The sequence below is a fragment of the Scyliorhinus canicula genome, chromosome 18 (genome assembly GCF_902713615.1).
Source record: "Scyliorhinus canicula chromosome 18, sScyCan1.1, whole genome shotgun sequence".
Taxonomy (NCBI): domain Eukaryota; kingdom Metazoa; phylum Chordata; class Chondrichthyes; order Carcharhiniformes; family Scyliorhinidae; genus Scyliorhinus; species Scyliorhinus canicula.
Window position 1 is genome coordinate 11239038 of NC_052163.1, and position 22156 is coordinate 11261193.

The window sequence follows — 22156 nt, forward strand, 5'->3', positions numbered from 1 at the left end:
GAAGGACCTGTTCCTGTACTGTAATCTTCTTTTGTAAAGTTCAAACGCTAGGGGTTCCAGATAGTGTCTTGAGATGGATAGAAAGCTGGTTAGTAGATAGGAAGCAAACAGTTGGAATAAATGGGTATTTTCCAGTTGGCAGGCAGTGTCTAGTGGGGTACTGCAGGGATGTGTGCTGGGACCCCCAATTTCATATTATGTTAATGCTTTGGACAAGATTTATTATCTCCATATTTGCAGATGATGTGCGGTGGGAGGGTGAGCTGTGATGAGGATGCAGAGCTGCTTCAGGGCAGCATGGTAGCATTGTGGATAGCACAATGGCTTCACAGCTCCAGGGTCCCAGGTTCGATTCCGGCTTGGGTCACTGTCTGTGCGGAGTCTGCACATCCTCCCCGTGCATGCGTGGGTTTCCGCCCATAGTCCAAAGATGTGCAGGTTAGGTGGATTGGCCATGATAAATTGCCCTTAGTGTCCAAAATTGCCCTGTGTGTTGGGTGGGGTTACTGGGTTATGGGGATAGGGTGGAGATGTTGACCTTGGGTAGGGTGCTCTTTCCAAGAGCTGGTGCAGACTCGATGGGCCGAATGGCCTCCTACACTGTAAATTCTATGAAGGTGGACTTTGGGACAGGCTGGGTGAGTGCGCAGATGCAGTATAATGTGGATAAATGAGGTTGTCTAGCAAAAATAGGAAGGCAGAATACCCAATGGAATTGTTAATGGCCGTTCAGCATGCCACCAGGGACTCGCCCCTAGGTGTAGTGTTGTCTATGTTCCTGGTACCATAACGGGAATTCTGGGTGCCAGAAAGTCTGGTTTGTTCTGGGTAACCCAAAACAAATTGATCCGTATGAATGGAGCCGATTGTCTCCTGAGGGGTGATTGACAACATGTCCTGGCACTTTGTTGTGCTTCATGTTTTCGAGCTTGGCCAAGGCCAAATTTGAATTCTCATTAGACTGTCCGGGGTTGGCTGTGCTTAGTGCCTGATTTTATCAGGCCTAAAACCCAGGCTTTTCTCCACCCGCCATCTCTCTCCATTTTGGAAAATGGTTGGATTTTGTTACTCACTTCCATATTGAATATGGAACTAAGACACGGGTCATTCATTATAGAGTTAGAATTGAATGGTAGAAGAGACTTGAGGGTTGAATGGCCTGTATTTCACAAAGCACTATTGAATTGATACTTTCACCAGGAGATGAAGCACTTGTCTTGCTGGAAGTACACATCTGTCCCTTTCCCAACCGTTGCTGACTAGCTAAACGCAGTGACTGCAATTCAGCTCCAAATTCAAGTCCCCACTACCCTCCTTTCGCCTCGCTCCCCACCACCTCCCTTCCTTTCCCTTCTGTTGGTACAGAGGCGAGGGTATCTGGTCTCTCCAGCACAAAGTTTAGTGCTTGTACTATTTGTTTTTTGTATAAATGTGTTGTGAACTGTTTTAATAATCAGAGTATCCACACCCCCTCCCCGTACATTGGTACTGAGGGAAGGACATCCTGTTTCTCCAACTCAAAATGAATGTTTGTACCATTTGGCCTTGTGTTTTAATAAAAGATATGGCCAATCCACCTACCCTGCACATCTTTGGGTTGTGGGGTGAGACCCACGCAGATGCAGGGAGAATGTGCAAACTCCACACGGACAGTGACCCAGGGCCGGGATCGAACCCAGGTCCTCGCTGCCGTCGGGCAGCAGTGCTAATCACTGTGCCACCGTGCTGTCCCAACACTACATTAATTGTGGTGCAACAGCTTTTTGTTGGTGACTAGTGGTAGGTCCTGAATCAGTCCATGTATACTGTGGGTTTACTCGCTCACTCCTGTTTGGGATGCGAGTTAACCTGCTTGGTACTTGGCTGAATTTGTAGCTATTTTCTATTAATTAAACAATCAGTTTGTTAATTAATGGTGACAGCACCATAATCTCCACCCAGTGAAGCTGATGATGCAGATTTCCTTGGTTAGATTGGGCCTAGAATCTGTTATCAGTGGGTGGCAGTATTTGTAGACAGTGCTCTCCTTTGTGTGTCAATGGTTCTGAAGCCCCCATGTTAAGCGGGATAGGTGGATATTTTCTGTATAACACGTGCCTTGAGCAGCAAATCTGCTGAAAACATGGGAGAGATCTCCCTTGGATATATAGGGGAAGGATTCCTGTTGCTCAGTTTTGGGCAGCACGGTAGCACAAGTGGTTAGCACAATTGCTTCACAGCTCCAGGGTCCCAGGTTCGATTCCCAGCTTGGGTCACTGTCTATGCGGAGTCTGCACGTTCTCCCCATGTGTGTGTGTGGGTTTCCTCCGGGTGCTCCTGTTTCCTCCCACAGTCCAAAGATGTGCAGGTTAGGTGGTTTGGCCATGATAAATTGCCCTTAGTGTTGGGTGGGGTTACTGGGTTATGGGGATAAGGTGTGGTGTTGGGTAGGGTGCTCTTTCCAAGAGCCAGTGCAGACTCGATGGGCCGAATGGCCTCCTTCTGCACTGTAAATTCTATGAAGTTTACCAGATCCACAGAAAGTTGAGATTTTCACCCTGTGACTTGACGATCTGTGTTTTGCAGTGGGGTCCAAGTCTTGGGTTTAACGTCGAGCAATGCAATAAATGAATGAGCAACAATCTACCAGACATCATATAGGCCACAAACGGAATGGCAGTTCCTCTGGGTGCTCCGGTTTCCTCCCACAGGTCACGAAAGACGAGCTTGTTGGACGAATTAGAAATTCTGAATTCTCCCTCTTGTGTACCCGAACAGGCGCTGGAGTGTGGCAACTGGGAGATTTTCACATTAACTTCATTGCAGTGTTAATGTGAGCCTACTTGTGACACTAGTGAAAGATTATTATTTTTATAATTGCCTGTTTTCTACCCCCTCAATTGAGGAAACTCTTGGGGCTCTGTTTCAGTTATTCTTGTTGACACTGGATCTTCGTAGCTGCAGTCTCTGGGGAAGCCACTGGGTGGCAGCATCATTCTGCGTACAATCACTAGCTTTGTGGCTGACGCAGGAAATTGTCTTGAGCCCACCAAATATGTAACGACATGGGCAGACTTTTAGCCCTGGCTAGTATAGTGCTGTCCATCAAGACTGTTTGCCTACTAATCTGAGTTGGCTTATTTTGGCCAGGCAGCACTTTTGATGTTCCAACTAGCCCCTGGGCTTGGAGAGGGCAGAGAAGCTACCTGGAGCCCCATAACTGCTGAGAAATATCTGGGGAAGCTCGAGGCTGGTGTTTCATACAAAAACTTTTTAAAAAATGATTACTGTGTCCTCCTTCCCTCATGTGGTTGTGCTTCCATCACAGCTGTGTAGATTCATGCAGGAGGTACATAATACTGGAGTACGTTACTGTGCTGCTCGCCAGTACCCCGTCTGTGACCAGCAAATCTGTTACTCCGACAACTTGTTTAAAGCTTGCTCACACACTATCGTCGGAGCTGGGGGTGGGAGAGGGGCCTTCCCTTTATTTTGGGACTGGCTCAACGTTAACACAATCGTTACAGTGCAGGAGGAAGCCATTCCGTCCATCTAACTCTGCACTGACCCTTTGAAAGAGCTCCCTACCCTTGCCCCCACAGCCCCGCCCTGTCTCAATAACCCCTTAACCTCAGCCGCACACCTTTGGACGCCGAAGGGCAATTTCACGTGGCCAATCCACCAAACCAGCTGAATAAACGGCCCAAGGCAACAGGAGGCTGCCGTTCGGACCTGGTCCCCTCTTCCGCTACGCACCTCCCACCCCCGCGTTCAATTCAGTCGTGATGTTCTGCATCCATGCCCCGGCTCAGCTGTAATACAATTTACTCTGCGTCCCCTTAGAAAAAGGCCCGCATTCTATTCATTTGATGAAGTAAATCCTTTGTTGGGAGTAGGAGGATTTGTGTGAAATGAGGAGGCATTTAGACTGCCGTTCCGTTTAGTGTTGACGGAAGGTCCTCTGGTTCTGGGAGCTTTGGCTTCAGGTGACGAGTATTAAAAAAAAAAAAACCAGGCTGTTTTGAAATGTAAAAACCAGGCTGTTTTGAAATGTAAAAACCAGGCTGTTTTGGAGTATATTTCGCACCAGAGAATGCCCAGCGCAGGAATTTTGCGACTGATTTTATTATCGATTACTGGAAAAAAAATTATTACTGTAACACACCACAGCACTGTTCACTTTTTAAAACAAAGTACCCCATTCATTTTTTCCCCAGTTAAGGGCCAATCCACCTACAATCAGAGGTTTACAACCTGGAAACAGGCCCTTCGGCCCGTGCCACCCAGATTTTACCACTAAACTAGTCCCAATTGCCTGCATTTGGCCCATATCCCTCTATATCCATCTTGCCCATATAACTGTCGAAATGCTTTTTAAAAGACAATTGTCCCCACCTCTACTACCTATTCCAGCTCATTCCAGACACTCATCACCCTCTGAAAAAAGTTACCACTCTGGACCCTTTTGTATCTCTCCCCTCTCACCTTAAAACCTGTGCCCTCTACTTTTAAACTCCCCTACCTTTGGGAAAAGATGTCGACTGTCCACCTTATCTATGCTCCTCGTTATTTTATAGACCTCTATAAGATCACCCTGAGCCTCCTATGCTCCAGGGGGATAAAAGTCCCAGCTTCTCCTTGTAACTCAAGCTATCAAGTCCCAGTGACATCCTAGTAAATCTCTTCTGCACTCCTTCCAGTTTAATAATATCCTTTCTATAATGGGGTGACCAGAACTGGACACGTGTGGCCGTACTAATTTGAGCAAGACGCCCCAACTCCTGTAGTCCATGTTCTGACCATGAAACCAAACATGCTGCCTTCACCATCTTGTCCACCTGCAACTCCACTTTCAATGGGCTGTGAATTTGTACTCCCAGATCTTTGTTCTATAACTCCCCCCAACTCCCTACCATTAACTGAGTAGGTCCTGCCCCAATTCGATCTGCCAAAATGCATCACCTCACATTTATCTAAATTAAACTCCATTTGCCATTCATCGGCCCACTGGCCTAATTGATCAAGATCCTGGTGCGGTCCTATCTTGGTGTCATTGGCAAATAACTAACCATGCCTCCTAAATTCTCATCCAAGTCATTAATATAAAAAATAAGTGGACCCAGCACTGATCCCTGAGGCACACCACTGGTCACAGGACCCCAGTTTGGAAAAATAACCCCCTCTAACCACCCTTTGTCTTCTGACGTCAAGCCAATTTTGTATCCAATTGGCCACCTTGCCCTGGATCCCGTGAGATTTAACCTTGTGCAACAACCTACCATGCGGTACTTTGTCAAAGACCTTGCTAAAGTCGACTGCATTGCCCTCCTCTACCTTCTTGGTTACCCCTTCAAAAAAACTGGAATCAAATTTAAGTCATGATTTTTCACTCAAAGGGGCAGTACATGTCCCTAATCAGTCGCTTGTTATATGTAGCAAACGGTGAGGAAGATGTAATGTAAGCTGTTGCGCCTGGGCAGCAGAGCGAAGACGCTATAGCCTTGTCGTCTGGTCACCAGAACGGTGTCTGGGACAGAGAGACCCAAGTAGAGACGGTCATTTCCACTGGGGAAGAGCCGGTCAAGCAGAAATTAATTCAATTTGTGACCAAGGTGAATGGGAAATGTTCCAAGTTACTGATGGCTGCTGTGTGTGTGGGGGGGTTTGCAAGATAACTGTTCTTGTGAAGGGGACAGTGGAGCAGTGGGATTTATTTTAATTGGCTTTAGTGAAGAGTACAGATGGTGGGTCAAATTCTGCCTTCTGAACAACAAGGTGCAGGTGACTTTTGCATGTCAAACAACTAGAAATACAGATTTGTGCCCTTGTTTGCAATGTAAATCTGACAGTATTTAGCATTTTGAGGTTTGATTGCTCCACGTACCCTCTTGCTGATACCAGGCTGCTAGTCAGTGACAGCATTTCGATTCTTTGAGCCAAAACTGCCTGGCTCCCCAACCCAGCATCCAATTTGCCGAGTATCCCAAAGACGTGTTGGAGAAGCATAAACTCTCCCCAGGGGAGTTGGACTGCACACTGGATGGATACATTTTGTAGAAATAAGCGACACTCCTGAATTGTATGTTTGCTGCAGGAAATGGAATTGGGCGGTTGTACTTTTCAATGGGTTATGGTGAAGGTTTTGAGTAGCGATATTCTAACTTGAAGCAAGTGGGGTGATGCTCTGACTTGGTTATACTCATCCCAGCGGTGGGGGGGGGGGGTTTATTTTAAATTGCATGTTGGCATCTCTACATTTTAAGGTTGCTGTCTGAAAAGTGGGCCTTTTTCCTGGGCTATCTCCTGACACTAATCGTGCCCCGTAAGAGTTGAGATGCTCGTTTCTGCTGTCGCTGATGTATTGAGAACGGATTTGAATGTAATACCTGACTTCATTCTTTTAACAGTAACCTTTTTTTTGTGCCTTGGGTTTTAAGTGAGCATCCATGGGCCATTTGACTGTAGAGTGCATCACAGCTGAACTCTGGTTCTGTTTTCTGCTTGTGCTGGGTGCTGGCAGTCAGGGTCTATCTGCTTGTGCTGGGTGCTGGCGGTCAGGGTCTATCTGCTTGTGCTGGGTGCTGGCGGTCAGGGTCTATCTGCTTGTGCTGGGTGCTGGCGGTCAGGGTCTATCTGCTTGAGCTGGGTGCTGGCAGTCAGGGTCTATCTGCTTGAGCTGGGTGCTGGCAGTCAGGGTCTATCTGCTTGAGCTGGGTGCTGGCAGTCAGGGTCTATCTGCTTGAGCTGGGTGCTGGCGGTCAGGGTCTATCTGCTTGTGCTGGCGGTCAGGGTCTATCTGCTTGAGCTGGGTGCTGGCGGTCAGGGTCTATCTGCTTGTGCTGGGTGCTGGCAGTCAAGGTCTATCTGCTTGTGCTGGGTGCTGGCGGTCAGTGTCTATCTGCTTGTGCTGGGTGCTGGCAGTCAGGGTCTATCTGCTTGTGCTGGGTGCTGGCAGTCAGGGTCTATCTGCTTGTGCTGGGTGCTGGCGGTCAGTGTCTATCTGCTTGTGCTGGGTGCTGGCAGTCAGGGTCTATCTGCTTGTGCTGGGTGCTGGCGGTCAGTGTCTATCTGCTTGTGCTGGGTGCTGGCAGTCAGGGTCTATCTGCTTGTGCTGGGTGCTGGCGGTCAGTGTCTATCTGCTTGTGCTGGGTGCTGGCAGTCAGGGTCTATCTGCTTGTGCTGGGTGCTGGCGGTCAGTGTCTATCTGCTTGTGCTGGGTGCTGGCAGTCAGGGTCTATCTGCTTGAACTGGGATGTCTCGTAGAGCAGTGCGTGTGGCCAGTGAGTTTTGGCAATGCTCCCAGTTACTCAGTGACCATTTCCAGTTATGGTTTTGAGTTTCATGGTGAGGACCCCAGAGTGGGAACATGAGATCATGTTCCCGTGGCCCAGGAACTAGTTTGCTCTGGTTGTCACTGCTTCATCTCTCAATGTGCAGATTTAGAATGCGGCCATAAAACTGATAGCTGAGTCAAATAGGGTGATCTTCTCCAACAAAAGCACATTGAGTGCACCACAGTGAAATTAAACTAGACTTTTGCTTGTTGCCAATTTTAACCATGAGTTGTGCTCCATCACGGTCAGCCAGTGGGGATGTTTTTAATGTTTGAAATTTTTTCGAAGTAGGACATGATTTACCTAAAGTGGTAATGTCAGTCATCTCGTGTAGCACAGAATTTACTTCTGGACTCTGCAGCAGTATGGGAAAGGTAATTAGGAATCAGAACACTGGTTCTGGTGTTTTTAAGTCGTTTGATTTTGAGGCTTGTTCCTGTTATCTTGTCATCAGGAGCCTGGGTGATGGGCTAGAGACTGTCATGTGAGAGTACCTTTTAAGAAATGGGTGTTTATAAAATAGCTGTAGTAGGTGTACCTGGGTGTTTGTCAGATGGCTGCAGTGATGTAGGGTGGGTGGAGCTGGGCTGTCTGCTCTTTCTGCTTTGGGCTTTCTGCTACAGGGTGTGTTTTAGTTTCATTTTGAGAGTTGGATAGCTGCAGGAAAATCAAACGGCTGTATAAGGATCTGTCTGCAATCTAAAGACTTATCTCCAGATCCTTTGGGTGATTTCAAAGTGATAACTGCTCTCATGATGTGGAGATGCCGGCGTTGGACTGGGGTGGGCACAGTAAGAAGTCTTACAGCATCAGGTTAAAGTCCAACAGGTTTGTTTCAAATCACTAGCTTTCGGAGCACTGCCCCTTTCTCCTTCACCTGAGGAAGGAGCTGCGCTCCAAAAGCTCGTGTTTGAAACAAACCTGTTGGACTTTAACCTGGTGTTGTAAGACTTCTTACTATAACTGCTCTCAGTAGTGAATTTAAACCTGAACTGTGTGAAAAAGGGTTTTTTGTCTTATGGCTGTTCCAAGGAAAGATTAAGGGTTACTTATATCTGTGGGGATTGTTTTAAGATATTTACTGTGGGTTTATAAAGTGTTAACTGGTTTCATAAATAAACATTGTTTTTGTTTTAATTTAAAAGTACTTTAGCTCTCTGAAGCACCACACCTACAAAGTAAGCCCAGCTCCCCATACCACAATCTATTAAAAGTTGTGGGTCAGGTTAACTCCATGATGCACTTGGGGGTTCTCTAAACCCTGGCTCATAATAAGAGGATTAGGAGACTCGATGAAGAATCTGACCCACTTGATGTGAAGTGATGCACTTGTACTGCCCCAACATTATTCAGCATGCCAATTGGCAGGGGTGGCGAGTACCTGGGCCCCACTGCTCCAGCAAGTGTTGATCTGTGTTGCTCTTAAGCCAGTGGTGGAGAAATGCAAGCTGGTGAATGTGCTACTTACAGCATTCAGATGCAGGGTGTGTGGGAGCTATTCTTTTTTTAAACTAAGCTTGTACCAGCTTGAGTGCTCTTGGGGGAGTGCTAAGCCTGATCAGAGTTCCCACTTGGCTGATGTGTTATCTTTTGAATGTGACCTAATACACAGACAGGGTGTTGAGGTGCAAAGTCTTGCTTGGATACTATATAAAGGTCTGTTAATGAAACTACTTTGGTTTGTGATGTAGAGCAAGCGTTCCCTCTGGTTGCAGCTGAGTTGTGACAGGTGCTCGCACCTGACTGATGAGACCAGCATTATACAGAAAGCACCGGTTTACCCAATGCAGGAATAGGCCATTGAGCCCCACTTAATGCTGCACACCAGCTGCTCTATCAATATATCCCTTTTATTCCTTTCTCCCTCGTTTGCTTATCTAGTTTCTCAAATGCATGAAGGGTATTCACCTGAAATGCTCCCTGGGTGGCAAGTTCTGAGTAAAGAAGTTTCTCCTGAATTCTGGTGTCCCAGTTGCATGAATTCTGCTTGAAATGTCAGATTATTTGTGACACTCCGTGGCTGTGGAGCAGGTTATATCCAAAATGGCAAGTGCGGAACGTCAACATGATGCCGTTTATCGGTTTTAAAGAATGGGAATGTTGCCAGGAAGAGGAATCCTAGAATCCCTAGAGTGCAGAAGGAGGCCATTCAGCCCATCGAGTCTACACCGACACCTCAAATGACCACACTAGTCAGGCCCAATCCCCACCCTAAGGGGCAATTTAGCATGGCCAATCCACCTAACTTTGACATCTTTGGACTGTGGGAGGAAACCCACGCAGACATGGTGTGAATGTCACCATATGGGTTGGAATTGAGCCCGGGTCCCTCATGCTGTGGCAGCAATGCTAGCAGTGTAAGGAGGACAGGATCATTCCATTGCGCAACATGGGGAAAAGATTCTGGACACCTGGGCTGAAATTTCTTCCAAGCCATTCCGATCAGATCCACCAGAATTGTTTCAAACCTTGGTCCCCAAGGTGTATTGACTGGATAACCTGCAACATCTAATCAATAAGGTTTGGGCAGTACGGTGGCACAGTGGTTAGTGCAGCTGCCTCACAGCACTGAGATCCAAGGATCGAGCCTGGCTCTGGGTCACTGTCTGTGTGGAGTTTGCACATTTCCCCATGTGTACGTGGGTTTTGCCCCCACAACCCAAAGATGTACAGGCTAGGTCAGGGGTGGGCAAACTACGGCCCGCGGGCCGCGGCCCACCAAGTCATTAAAAAAAAATAATTAAAAAAAAATTTTTTTTTATTTTTTTTAATTTAAAATTTTTTTTTAAGGTTAATTTGAGTTGACTTGAGTAGGGTGATCATTGCTTGGCACAACGTCGAGGGCCGAAGGGCCTGTTCTGTGCTGTACTGTTCTATGTTCTATATGAGGCGCCCAGAATCATAACCGGGTGAAGTAATTATTTTACTTAATATACTATGCGGCCCTTTAAAATTGTGAATTTCTGAATGTGGCCCTTGCACGGAAAAGTTTGCCCACCCCTGGGCTAGGTGGATTGGCCATGCTAAATTGCCCCTCAATTGGAAAAAATGAATTGGGTACTCTAAGTTTGTTTTTTTTAAAATCAAATCAATATGGTTTTTGTTTCATGATGGTGTTTGTAAGAACTTGTCGACGGGGTATTTGGGTAAGAGTTTTGAAATGTTTATTTTTAACTGACTATATTGTTTCTCTTTCAGTTTGATGAAGGTCGCAACACCTATGATGGGGAACTTACAAAGGAGAATATAATTGAATTTATTAAGAGCAACCAGCTCCCTCTTGTTATCGAATTCACAGAGCAGGTACAAAGCCTTTCAATACTTTCGGGAGCTAGTCTCTCCCCAGTCTTTGCTTCCTGAGGCTCAACTTCAGAATTGGCAATTGCCCTTGATATAATCTCTTGTGCTTTGAGGCACAGTCTGAGACACCCAATTGTCAGCAGCTCAGTGGTGTGTGTAACGGCACCATTGCTTTAAGGTGGCTGTGCTATTGTATTTACTTTTGTCTGGCAACCATTGTTATTTCGGTTGTCAGTAAATGGTTAAAATGGCCCTGTAATTTTGGTAACAAACCGGTTCATCCTTGAACAATCCTTCTTTTGCAGTCTGCTCCAAAGATCTTTGGTGGCGAAATCAAGACCCACGTGCTGATGTTCATCCCCAAGAGCTCAACGACCTTTGAGAACAATTTGACCAACTTCAAGAAAGCAGCAGGGAGCTTCAGGGGCAAAGTAAGTGGCCAGAAACTTGGGTCTAGGAAAAATAATTGTGGCATTTTATCTGTGCCTTAAATACCAAAACGTAACAAATAACTATGTACATCTCTGTAATCCAGTCTGCATAGTCTCCAGAATTCTTCCCTAAATCATCTACTTCGATGAGTGCTGGGAGGACTGGGTGGGAGGACCATGTGGGCCCAAACGTTACATTGGCTGCTTCTCGTAACTATGTATTGGGCATTAAAGAGTAGTTGTATTGGGAACTGGTTACACTGGTTTGTATTTGTGTTTGGATCTAATTGAGGTATTCAAAATGGTTAGTGAGATTCAGGAGGGTAGATGCAGTGAATCTGTTGTGGGGCTATTAAAGGTTACAATCTTGGGCCATTCAAGGGGTGAAATCTGGAAGTATTTTTGACAGCAGTTGGTGGTAATCTGGAATGCTATCTCGAGGCTGTGGGTCAACAAATGTTTTCCTCCACTCTTGTCTGGTAGGCTCTTGGAGTACAGAACAGTGATCTAATGGGAGTGGCTGAAAAAGCTTGCTGAATGATCCATAACTGCTGGCAGCTCTTGTTAAAACATTGCCCACATTGGCTAGGCCAGCATTTTCTCAGTGGTGTTGAGCTGCCTTGAACCTCGAGGTACACCCATGGTGCTGTTCCACGGACCCAGCAACGGTGAAGGAATGATGGTGTGGCTTGGAAGGGAGCTTTAGGTGGTGATTCCTGGGTGCCTCCTAAATTGCCCGATTAGTGACAATAGTCAGACTGTAAGAGCTCAATTCTGCCCTTTGGTGGCAGTGCTTTTCAGCAGAGGTCACCGGCTTGGTGACCTGGAACATGGAGCGCTTCTGCTTTCCTGTTATCCTAACCTGGGCTACGGAGCGGCCAGGTGCTGTCCGCACTTTGCCATGAACTAGCTTTGATAGTTTAAAAAAAAAATTTAGAGTACCCAATTATTTTTTCCAATTAAGGGGCAATTTAGCATGGCCAATCCACCTATCCTGCACATCTTTTTTGGGTTGCGGGGGTGAAACCCACGCAGACAGGGAGAGAATGTGCAAACTCCTCACTGACGGTGGCCCAGAGCCGGGATTCGAACCCGGGTCCTCAGCGCCGTATGCAGCAATGCTAGCCACTGTGCCACCGTGCTGCCTAGTTTTGATAGTTATGGGTTTGCGGGAGATGACTGTTTTAAACTTTCCTCCCAACTCGCTGACATTGAATGTTTCTCCTTTTGAAACTTTGCCAACAGATCCTGTTCATCTACATTGACAGCGAAGTGGAGGACAACCAGAGAGTTCTGGAGTTTTTTGGTTTAAAGAAAGAGGAATGCCCAGCCATTCGCCTCATCACCCTCGAGGAGGAGATGACCAAGTACAAACCAGAGAGCGAGGACATCACTGTGGACAATGTCAAAGCATTCTGCAACCAGTTCTTAGAAGGGAAGTTAAAGGTGAGGTGTTTTCTCAGTCCCCCAGATGCTAAACTACCATTAGCCCGCTCAGTATTTCAAGACTATTTGGACCAGGGTTGTATTGAGTAGAAAGAAACTGAAGAATCCGCATAGTGTGTGTAGCTTGTCATGGGATGTAGGTGTCCCAGGCCAGGTCAGCATTTGTTGCCCATTCCAAATTGCCTTTGAGCATAGTGGCCTGCTGGGCCATTTGTCAACCATTGCAGTAGGTCTGCATTTGAACGCTAAGTCAGACTGGGTAAAGACGGCAACTAAAGTATGCTAGTGAACCAGGTGGGATTTAACGGCCATCAATGCGTTTCTCAATCACCATTACTGAGATTAGCTTTCAATTCCAGATTTATTAACTGTGGGATTTAAATCCCTATCCCCACGGCATTAGTCTGGGCCTCTGGATTGCTGGTCCAGTGACATCACCATGTCGCTGTCTCCTCTTTTGGGCCAGATGGCCAATGCTGCCAATGTAAATTGGTTAAATCTGAAGGCCACTGCATTCCTTGACTGGCGTCATAATATTGGCTAATGGTGATCATGTCCTTAAAAACCCATCTGGTTTACTAATTGTCCCTGGGGAAGGAAATCTGTCCTTTGGTCTGGGCTACACGCGATTCCAGAGCCACAGTACTTGTGGTGCTCTCTGAAAGGGGAAAGGGGCCTAGCCACCTAGGGGCAGGCTTTGCTTGTGATGCCTGCATTCTGGGAAAGAATAAAGGGGGTGGGGGCGATAGTATGACTGGCCCCAGTGTAAATGGAACAGTTGTGACTAGACAGCAGCAAACAAGATGTAGTGTCAAGCGACAGATGGGTATAGAGCAATATTTGAGGGCAATTGGTATGATATGCCACTGAAATGGAGCAAATTGAAACAAACTAGGGGAGGATTTAATTAGCAGGGGTTTGTCTGGATTGATTATGAAAGTAGAAACATCCTCTGTCATGATGAACCAAAACTATACCAATGGCAGAACACAGTCAGTTTGTACAATGAAGTATTAAATTCTTGTCCTGTGCTTGTGTAGGCCTGTCGATTTTTATAAGGGGGAAAGGCCCCCTCCGCTGGGATTGATGCATTTTTCTATCTTGACCCTGAAGTTAAAAATAAACCCCATGAAGTAGCCTGGGAAGTTGTATCATAACAGGTGATGCCTCACACGCTCCTTAGATCCACCTTTGGGATGTGTCTGTTAGGCCTCACTGGTAGATCTCTCTCACCCTGGTGTTGGGCTCTCCAGTCGGCTGGCAGGTGACATTCATCAACTTTAGTGGTTGTGCAGTCAAAGGTGCTTGAGTCATTGGCGTGTCAAAGTATTCTACCTGCACAGTAGCCCCTCTGTTCTGATGGGAATGACCTATTTCAGGCTGTTTCTGCCATCAGGACTTTGCTGCTGTGCGGACATGTTTATCAAAATCCATCTGGTTTAAATCTTGCAATGAAATGTGAGATGCTTGTAAACTACTCTGGCTGTTTAATGACCCCATGACAATTATCAGTTGTGCTACATCACCATTTGATATAGAAATGCTGGCATAGGATCTTGATTGAATAAATGACAGCAACATTGCATTACCTGTCATGTTTGAGGGAGTTTGGGTTATTGGGTCAGTAAGCTTTAAAGAATATTTGCAACAATCAAAAAAATAACAGTGCCTTCTGAGCATCTGTCCATTGTAACCACAGTATCAACTATTAACTTGCACCAGTTTTTCATTAATGTGTGCTAACGTTTGAATCCAAATTTGAACACTAGGATAAATGTTGAAAACTTATTGCTGTAACAGTTCTGAAGCTAAAGGTATTTGTGCTGTCTGTACTGACATTTCAGCCTCACCTCATGAGCCAAGATGTTCCTGAAGACTGGGACAAGAGTGCTGTCAAAGTGCTTGTGGGCAAAAACTTTGAGGAAGTTGCCTTTGATGAAACAAAGGACGTTTTTATTGAATTCTGTAAGTATGATGTGTTTTAAATGGAATGCATTTCTTTTTTTCTGATCCTTTCATTCTGTTCGGACTGCACCTCAATCTGGAATTAATTTCAGAGATAAGTTTTGATCATTGAATGTTGAAGGGGCATCACGGTAGCACAAGTGGATAGCACCGTGGCTTCACAGTGCCAGGGTCCCAGGTTCGATTCCCTGCTGGGTCACTGTCTGTAAGGAGTATGCAAGTTCTACCCGTGTCTGTGTGGGTTTCCTCCCACAGTACAAAGATGTGCGGGTTGGCCAAGATAAATTGCCCTTGAGTGACCAAAAAGGTTAGATGGGGATAGGCTGCAAGTGGGTTGGTGCAGACTCGATGGGCCAAATGGCCTCCGCATTGTATGTTCTATGTTGACGAAGGCCTGTGTCCAGCCAACTTGTTTGGTTTGAAAGTGAAATTGGCATGAAATGGTCCAATTGAATCAATGAGCAGCTAGGGGCATGTAACCAGAAAGTGTGATGTCGAGTTTATACCTTGGTCGCGTCACCCTTGTAAAATATTCTCTTGCTACAGATGCTCCATGGTGTGGTCACTGCAAACAGCTTGCTCCTATCTGGGAATCTCTGGGAGAAAAGTACAAAGATAATGATAAAATAGTTATTGGAAAGATGGATGCCACGGCCAATGAAATAGAGTCTGTGAAGATCCACAGTTTCCCCACTCTCAAGTACTTCCCTGCCAGCACTGAGCGATCGGTAAGTAATAGCCCATGTGATCTTTGCCTCGTTTTGTTGATTCACCATGTAAATATTGATTGCGATGACCTTGGGCTTCATCGCTGGACTAATATTCTGGAGCTGCAGCTCTGGGGACATGGGTTCAGGTCCATCACAATAGCTGGTGGGATTTAAATTCAATTAATTTGAAGCTAGAACATGAAGCTAATCTCTGGAATGTCATTGATTGTTGGAAAAACCCATCTCATTGGCTGAGGAAATCATCTCTCTTGTCTGGTCTATGCGAGACTCCAGATCCACAGCAATGTGGACTCTTAACTGCTCTCTGGAATCGCCAAATAAGCCACAGGCTGGCCTTCTCAGTGACTGCCACTTCCCAGAAAAGAACCATCCTTCGTTATTTATATTTATCGTGTGGCATGGTAGCACAGTGGTTAGCACTTGCTTCACAGCTTCAGGGTCCCCGGCTCAATTCAATCTTGGGTCACTCTGTGAAGTCTGCACGTTCTCCTAGTGTCTGTGTGGGTTTCCTCCGGGTGCTCCGGTTTCCTCCCACAAGTCCCGAAAGACTTGCCGTTAAGTAATTTGGGCATTCTGAATTCTCCCTCTGTAGTGTACCTGAACAGGCGTCGGAATATGGCCACTCGGGAATTTTCACGGTAACATTATTGCAGTGTTAATGTAATAATAATCGCTTATTGTCACGAGTAGGCTTCAATGAAGTTACTGTGAAAAGCCCCCAGTCGCCACATTCCGGCGCCTGTTCGAGGAGGCCGGTACAGGAATTGAACCCGCGCTGCTGCCTTGTTCTGCATTACAAGTCAGCTGTTTAGCCCACTGTGCTAAATCAGCCCCTATTGGGCTCTGTCAGCCTACTTGTGACAAAGATTATTAAAGTGAATATATTTTAATAAAATTTCCGTTCTTCAGATGCTAAACAGAATTTTGCGGTACTGTGATCTTTTAAAAATTGATCAAATACTTGCCTCTGCAAAAAAAAAAAAAGAGGGGGTTTTGGGTTAGGAGGAGCAGGTCTGTATACAATTGGAAATATTGATGAAGTTTAAGGAATTTGACTGACACGTTTTGCTCCAGTTACCAGTTCAAATGTTTGACCATTTTCCTTTTTAACATTTTCCTCTAACATGAATAAGTCAGTGGTTTAATTTTTCTCATTGCAGATTATAGATTTCAATGGCGAGAGGACACTAGAGTCTTTTATTAAGTTCCTGGAGAGTGGAGGAAAGGATGGAGGTGCTGTTGATGAGGTGAGTACAGCATGGGGACAGACTGGCAAAGAATCTGGTCAGCTTGGTTACTCTAACAGCTTGTGAAGCTTGGGTTCAAGCTAGGTGGCAGAAAACTGAGCTTGAATGTGCTCATGGTGGTGATATCCAGGAATCTTCTGGCCAACCCTAATGCTATTTTAACAGTAACGTTGGCTACAATGTGACACTGTTGATCAGATCATGCGACTTGTCATAAGTGTGAGGTAGTTGTGTCCATCATATTTCCCAATGCAGTAAAATACCAGATGTGGTCAGCCATGTTGTAATACTATACCTGCTTCGCTTATTTGAAATATCATTCGGTGACTAATGACTCCTCAGTTGCTATGGGAGGAAAGTGAAGGGATTATGAAGAGAAAATAAAGATGCGTAAATATTTTTATTGGGACTATTTTTAAAAGCACAAATGCAGCCTGTATTCCTTGGTGCTTAGAGTTTATCTTTTTAGTCAAATCTAATCGAGTTGGTAAATGGCAGTACGTGTCTGCTTCTATTGACTGAGTTTTAAAGTTAACAAAGGCCAAGATATTGGCCAATTGCCCTTCAGAACCCGACTCCACAAATGGGAACACTCGTGGGAATCTCCCAGGGGATCAGAGACTCCCAGGTGCAAGCCCTTAGGCAGGATGGTTCCCTCCTAGCACTGCTAGTGACACCAGGGCACCCTGGCACTGGTAGCAGCATGGTAGCATAGTGGTTGGCACAGTTGCTCCACTGCTCCAGGATCCTGGGTTCGATCCCCAGCTTGGATCACTGTCTGTGTGGAGTCTGCACATTCTCCCTGTGTCTGCGTGGGTTTCCTCCGGATGTTCCGGTTTCCTCCCACAGTCCAGGGATGTGGGGGTTAGGTGGATTGGCCATGATAAATTGCCCGTAGTATATTATAAAATCATTTATTTAAAAAAAAAAAGTTAACAAAGGCCACTGTTGTCCGCACTGGTCTGGTCAATGTATGCTGCTCGCACATCCCTGCAGACATGCGATCCCATCTGTTAGATGATTTGGAGCTGTTGGGATGAAACTCCCTGGATCAGGAATTCTCCCGTCTCTCCTGATTTGTTAATTGGGAGAGGTTGTGCTGGAGAGCTCCATGGGTGCTGACTATTCCCAATGTGCAACTGGCTTGATGAAGGGGGGAAAGTGCACTGGCTGCAAAGGAAATTAGTTGTCTTGTTACACTCCAGGTGCCTGACCAGGACTGTAGGTTTATTGATCAGAGGAACACAATCCAACATTTCTGTTTTTAGTTCACCTCCTGTTGGTTACTCGTGCAGTAGCAAATCTGCATTTGAGGGAGGGGAAGCATTGAGACATCAATATTTCCAGATGGGTATGGGCAGAGGTACACTTCCCACTGTCTGTGTACTTGACCAATTGCAGTATTACAGTGGATATCGGCTTAACTTGAACCTTCTGGTCTTTCATGATTCTCTCACAGGCACTGCCCTTCATTGAATGGCAGGATGGGAATGAAGCCATCAGATTCTGTGTGTTGGTATAATGGATCTGATGGTGGCATTGACTGCTTGTTCGGGCTGTAGTGTAGCTCGGCTATCGGTCCTATTTTAAGCATGTACCGAAATGCCTTTCCCATTCGACAATGCCAGTAACAGCTGGCAATATTTTGTGTGCATTGGCAGGTGTGGGACTGTTCCTGGAAATGGAATGGCTGGGGGGGTGAAGTAATACTGTCAACAGCTTGTAGGCCAGGAGGGCATTGCATTTACACCTGCTCCTGTCTGTTTACTCAGGACCTCGAAGATGCTGAAGATACTGATGAGGATGTGGAAGGTGTGGATTCGGATGACGAAGAAGAAACTGATCATCATAAAGATGAATTGTAAAAAGAAATTGCAGCCAAAAACACTACACTTGTACAATTCAAAATGCAGTAAACATGAAATATTTCATCCAAGTCTTGAGTTGATAAAAACCAGGGAATATCAAACAATTCCGTGCATACTGTGCGATTGCCATCAATTAATTTATTAGGGATCTTCATCCTTAATCGTTCAAGCAGCAAACTGATATCTACATTTGGGAACTTGTTTTTTGTTACTGATTCGTGTAATGTACTTTTGTACAGGGTTTTTAACTTGTTTGTATTAGCATTACGTATTTGGTGATGGAAGGTTATCTCACACTTTGTGTTGGAGTGCCTCGATGGAGGTGACTGCGGAACTAGGGGCCACTGGGGAGAAGGTCAAACCTTTGGGCCATTGAAATCCTTCAACCACAGTATTGTTAAAAGGACAGAGGCTTCTAGTTTAACATTTCAGGGACTCTCCTGTTTCAAAGTAAACTTGTCTGATTGTTGAATCTGGACCCAAGGTGATTAACTTTTATTTTCTCCTTTTTTTTGTGTGTGTGTTTTTGGTTAAAGGGGTGGGTGAGGGAGGGGGTTACCATGCAACAGATGAAGTTTGGGGGGGGGGGGGGGGGGAGGGGGGAGGGAGTGATGAAGCTTCGTAAGTGAACTGTGCAATTCTTTAAGCATTCCAACCTGTTTAAACAGTGACGGAGATTTGGTGGTCAAGATGAAATTAAAGAAAACTTAAACCTTTTTTTCTCTTCATTTTGTGACTTCATGTTCTGCCTTTGCTGTTGTATTGTGCCAATGTATTGAGGTTAGATGGTTGATCTTGCTCACGATTACCTAATTAAATGGAAGAACAATTTAGAGGATCAAAGGACCTACACTTGGGGGTGAGAGTTGGGCTGTGGCTGGTGATAAAATTGGGCTTTTTGAGCTCCATCATACAATCCAGGTGAAGATTAGATTCATAAACCTGTGGGGGTGTTCTTCAAAATATTAACTGTGTTCCAGATTACAATGACCAATATTGTACAACCATGGCAACTGCTTGTGCTTTGCCCCAGTAAGAGGTTGGATAACATGGCTAAGCCCAGTCTTGGCCAGCAGACGGAGTTGGGTGGATTATGGAAACCGAACAGGGATGCTACCAGTCCACTAGACACACTACTTTGGGCAAGAGCTTACAATGTCACCTGGAGCAAGTGAATCACATTGGGAGTGATTCAGCTCTCATTTTGAGCCGAATGGACACTGTTGTGGAAGTTTAATTCTATTGTGGAATGTTTCAGAGGAAATTAACTTTTTGTAGCTCACCTGGGAGTTCCTCAAGAACCTGGGAGTTCCTCGAGAACCTGCAAGTTCTCACACCATTGAAAGAGTAATGATTGAGCAAGTCCTTGTGTGGCCAAGACGTCCAGGGACAAAGCATGACCCTGGATTAGCCAAGGCATGAAAATGAATAAGCAGACCCCAAACAATTATGATTTGACACTGGTTGTCATGTGCCGAGATCAGCTATCTGATCCCTGCCCATCATTCACGCAGGGTCACTGAATAACCCTTGTTGATTTCCCTATTTGAAGTACTGGGATCAATTGTACCCTTGTAGGTATTCAGAGGGATGAGTCAGATCTTGATTTTTTTTTTTTTTTGCAGTTTAAATGGCTGAACTTGCATTTGAATCTAATTGTCAGCTGATCCCAATGCATTGTGACAACCATGGTGTTAGATCATGTGAATAATTGTTTGGGGGTAGCAAACTGTTTGTCAGGGCCTGCAAAGCACTGCTTATTTAGCATATTTATGGACATTCGCATGTCTTGGTTAATCCATAGTGTGAAGATTTGATGTCTCTGGCTGTGCTGGCCATGCAGGGAGTTGCTCATTCATTGCAACTTCACACCAAATTGGCTCTGTGGTTTGATCCTTTTGAGGAACACTAGGGAAGGGACCTAATAAAACGGTTGAAATTTGACGTTTTAATTTCATCAATGCTCATTATTTCTGATTTCATGCCAGATTTCATGGACAGTCACTGGATTAACATTGGGGCACTTCGAGTAAGTACTGGGTGAGATATTTCTGGCTGGTCTCCCTGTCCCAAGTGACTGTGGGGATATGCGAAGTTGGGATATTTGACGATTTGGAAAGGTATTGCCAAGTCTCAACCTGTAGCTGTCTCATTCGGTCTCATTTTATACCTCCAGTGGAAGCTGCTCACTCATTGGGCTGAATGGTGTGAACAGAGACACATTGTACCTGAGCTGGCTCTGGTCCAAACTAAATTTCAATTCCCAATGACCAACTTAAATTGAGACTTCTGGAATAAAGACCGAAAGCTCTATTCACTGAACACTATTGTAGGCCGCTCCCACTGAACAAACTGAAAAATCCCACTCCATGGTTTTGTAGACAAACTAGTTTTAAAATGATTTGTAACTTTTGAGGGTTTACTTGTGGAACTCTGCCTCATGGTAATGCTTTCTTGGAAGTTCTCCCTCTAGCTTAAGCTAGGCAAATTAGAATTAGAATTAGAACAGTACAGCACAGAACAGGCCCTTCGGCCCTCGATGTTGTGCCGAGCCATGATCACCCTACTCAAACTCACGTATCCACCCTATACCCGTAACCCAACAACTCCCCCTTAACCTTACTTTTTAGGACACTACGGGCAATTTAGCATGGCCAATCCACCTAACCCGCACATCTTTGGACTGTGGGAGGAAACCGGAGCACCCGGAGGAAACCCACGCACACACGGGGAGGACGTGCAGACTCCGCACAGACAGTGACCCAGCCGGGTCTTCCAGTCTCCTTCAGTGCTCGGATCTGGTCTGTAATCCAAGTGTGAGCTCCCACCTGTATGTCTGCATGGTGAACCACTTGCCTCTTACGCTCCCTTTCAGGTCCTAGCAGACTGATCTGTCAATTTAAGTTTCTCCAATGGTGCCATGTTTGCCTCCCTGCCACCAACCCATCTACATGCAACATTAATTACATGGGCCTGTGTCCCGACAGGTTTGCTTTATATTAAAATTAAATTTACAGTTGATGTCTGGCAGTGGTTAGCACTGCTGCCTCAGCACCAGGGACCCAGTTTCAATTCCGGCCTCTGGTAAATGTGAGTTTGTGCTTTCTCCCCCTGACTGCGTGCGTTTGCTCCGGTTTTCTCCCACAGTCCAAAGATGTGCAGGTTGGGTGGATTGGCCATGCTAAATTGTCCAAAGGTTGAGGTGGGTTATGGAGATAGGGTAGGTTTGTGGGCCTAGATAGGGTGCTATTTCCAAGGGTTGGTACAGACTCAATGGGCTGAATGGCCTCCTGCACTGTAGGGATTCTATGACATGATTCTTGACACCTTAATAGTCTATCCACTCAAAATGCTTCTGCCATTGAGTGTACTATTGTTGCCTTCTTTACTTTGGGGTGAACCACAAACTGTTTCTTATCGACCAAATGACCACAACCAATATGTTGGCTCAAAAACAGTTTATTAATAGCACAAGACTTGTGGCTCTGTACTAAACTACACCTAACAACTAAGATGACCTTTACTTAACTTGGAGTGACCAGCACTGTGCAAGATAAGGCCTTTATCCGGGTCCACGTGGTTGGTTTGGAAGTTGTTGGGTTTGTCTCGGCTGGGCTCGTCCTTCAGGAATGGTCACGGGTCCTTGAACTTGTTTGTCTTGCTGCAGTTGGGCGCACACAGGCCGGTCCCAAAAGGGGCAGATCTCTGGTGCGCAGGGCTTTTTTATCCTTTGTCTCTTTCGTGCCCTTTTGAGCAGTCCTTACTCCGGGTCCAATGGATCGATAGGGTTTTTGATCACCCTCATCAATCTCTGCCAATTAGGGGGCGGATACCTCAATAGCTGGGTGGGTCCTA

General features: G+C 45.7%; 1 protein-coding gene and 1 non-coding gene across 2 annotated transcripts in view; both read left to right on the forward strand.

Annotated features, from left to right (window-relative positions):
* The window catches only part of p4hb (prolyl 4-hydroxylase, beta polypeptide), a 40952-nt gene extending 22175 nt beyond the window's left edge, over window positions 1–18777 (forward strand). Inside the window, exons 5-11 of the mRNA XM_038777083.1 lie at window positions 10512–10616; window positions 10919–11044; window positions 12290–12490; window positions 14335–14455; window positions 15002–15183; window positions 16347–16433; window positions 18206–18777. Of these exons, the coding sequence (XP_038633011.1) occupies window positions 10512–10616; window positions 10919–11044; window positions 12290–12490; window positions 14335–14455; window positions 15002–15183; window positions 16347–16433; window positions 18206–18298 (915 nt within the window). The 3' untranslated portion in view covers window positions 18299–18777. The remainder of the gene's footprint in view (window positions 1–10511; window positions 10617–10918; window positions 11045–12289; window positions 12491–14334; window positions 14456–15001; window positions 15184–16346; window positions 16434–18205) is intronic.
* On the forward strand, window positions 13660–13909 carry LOC119953808. The gene has a single exon (XR_005458120.1). It is a non-coding gene; the product is annotated as a small nucleolar RNA SNORA53 (small nucleolar RNA).
* Window positions 18778–22156: the final 3379 nt, after the last annotated feature.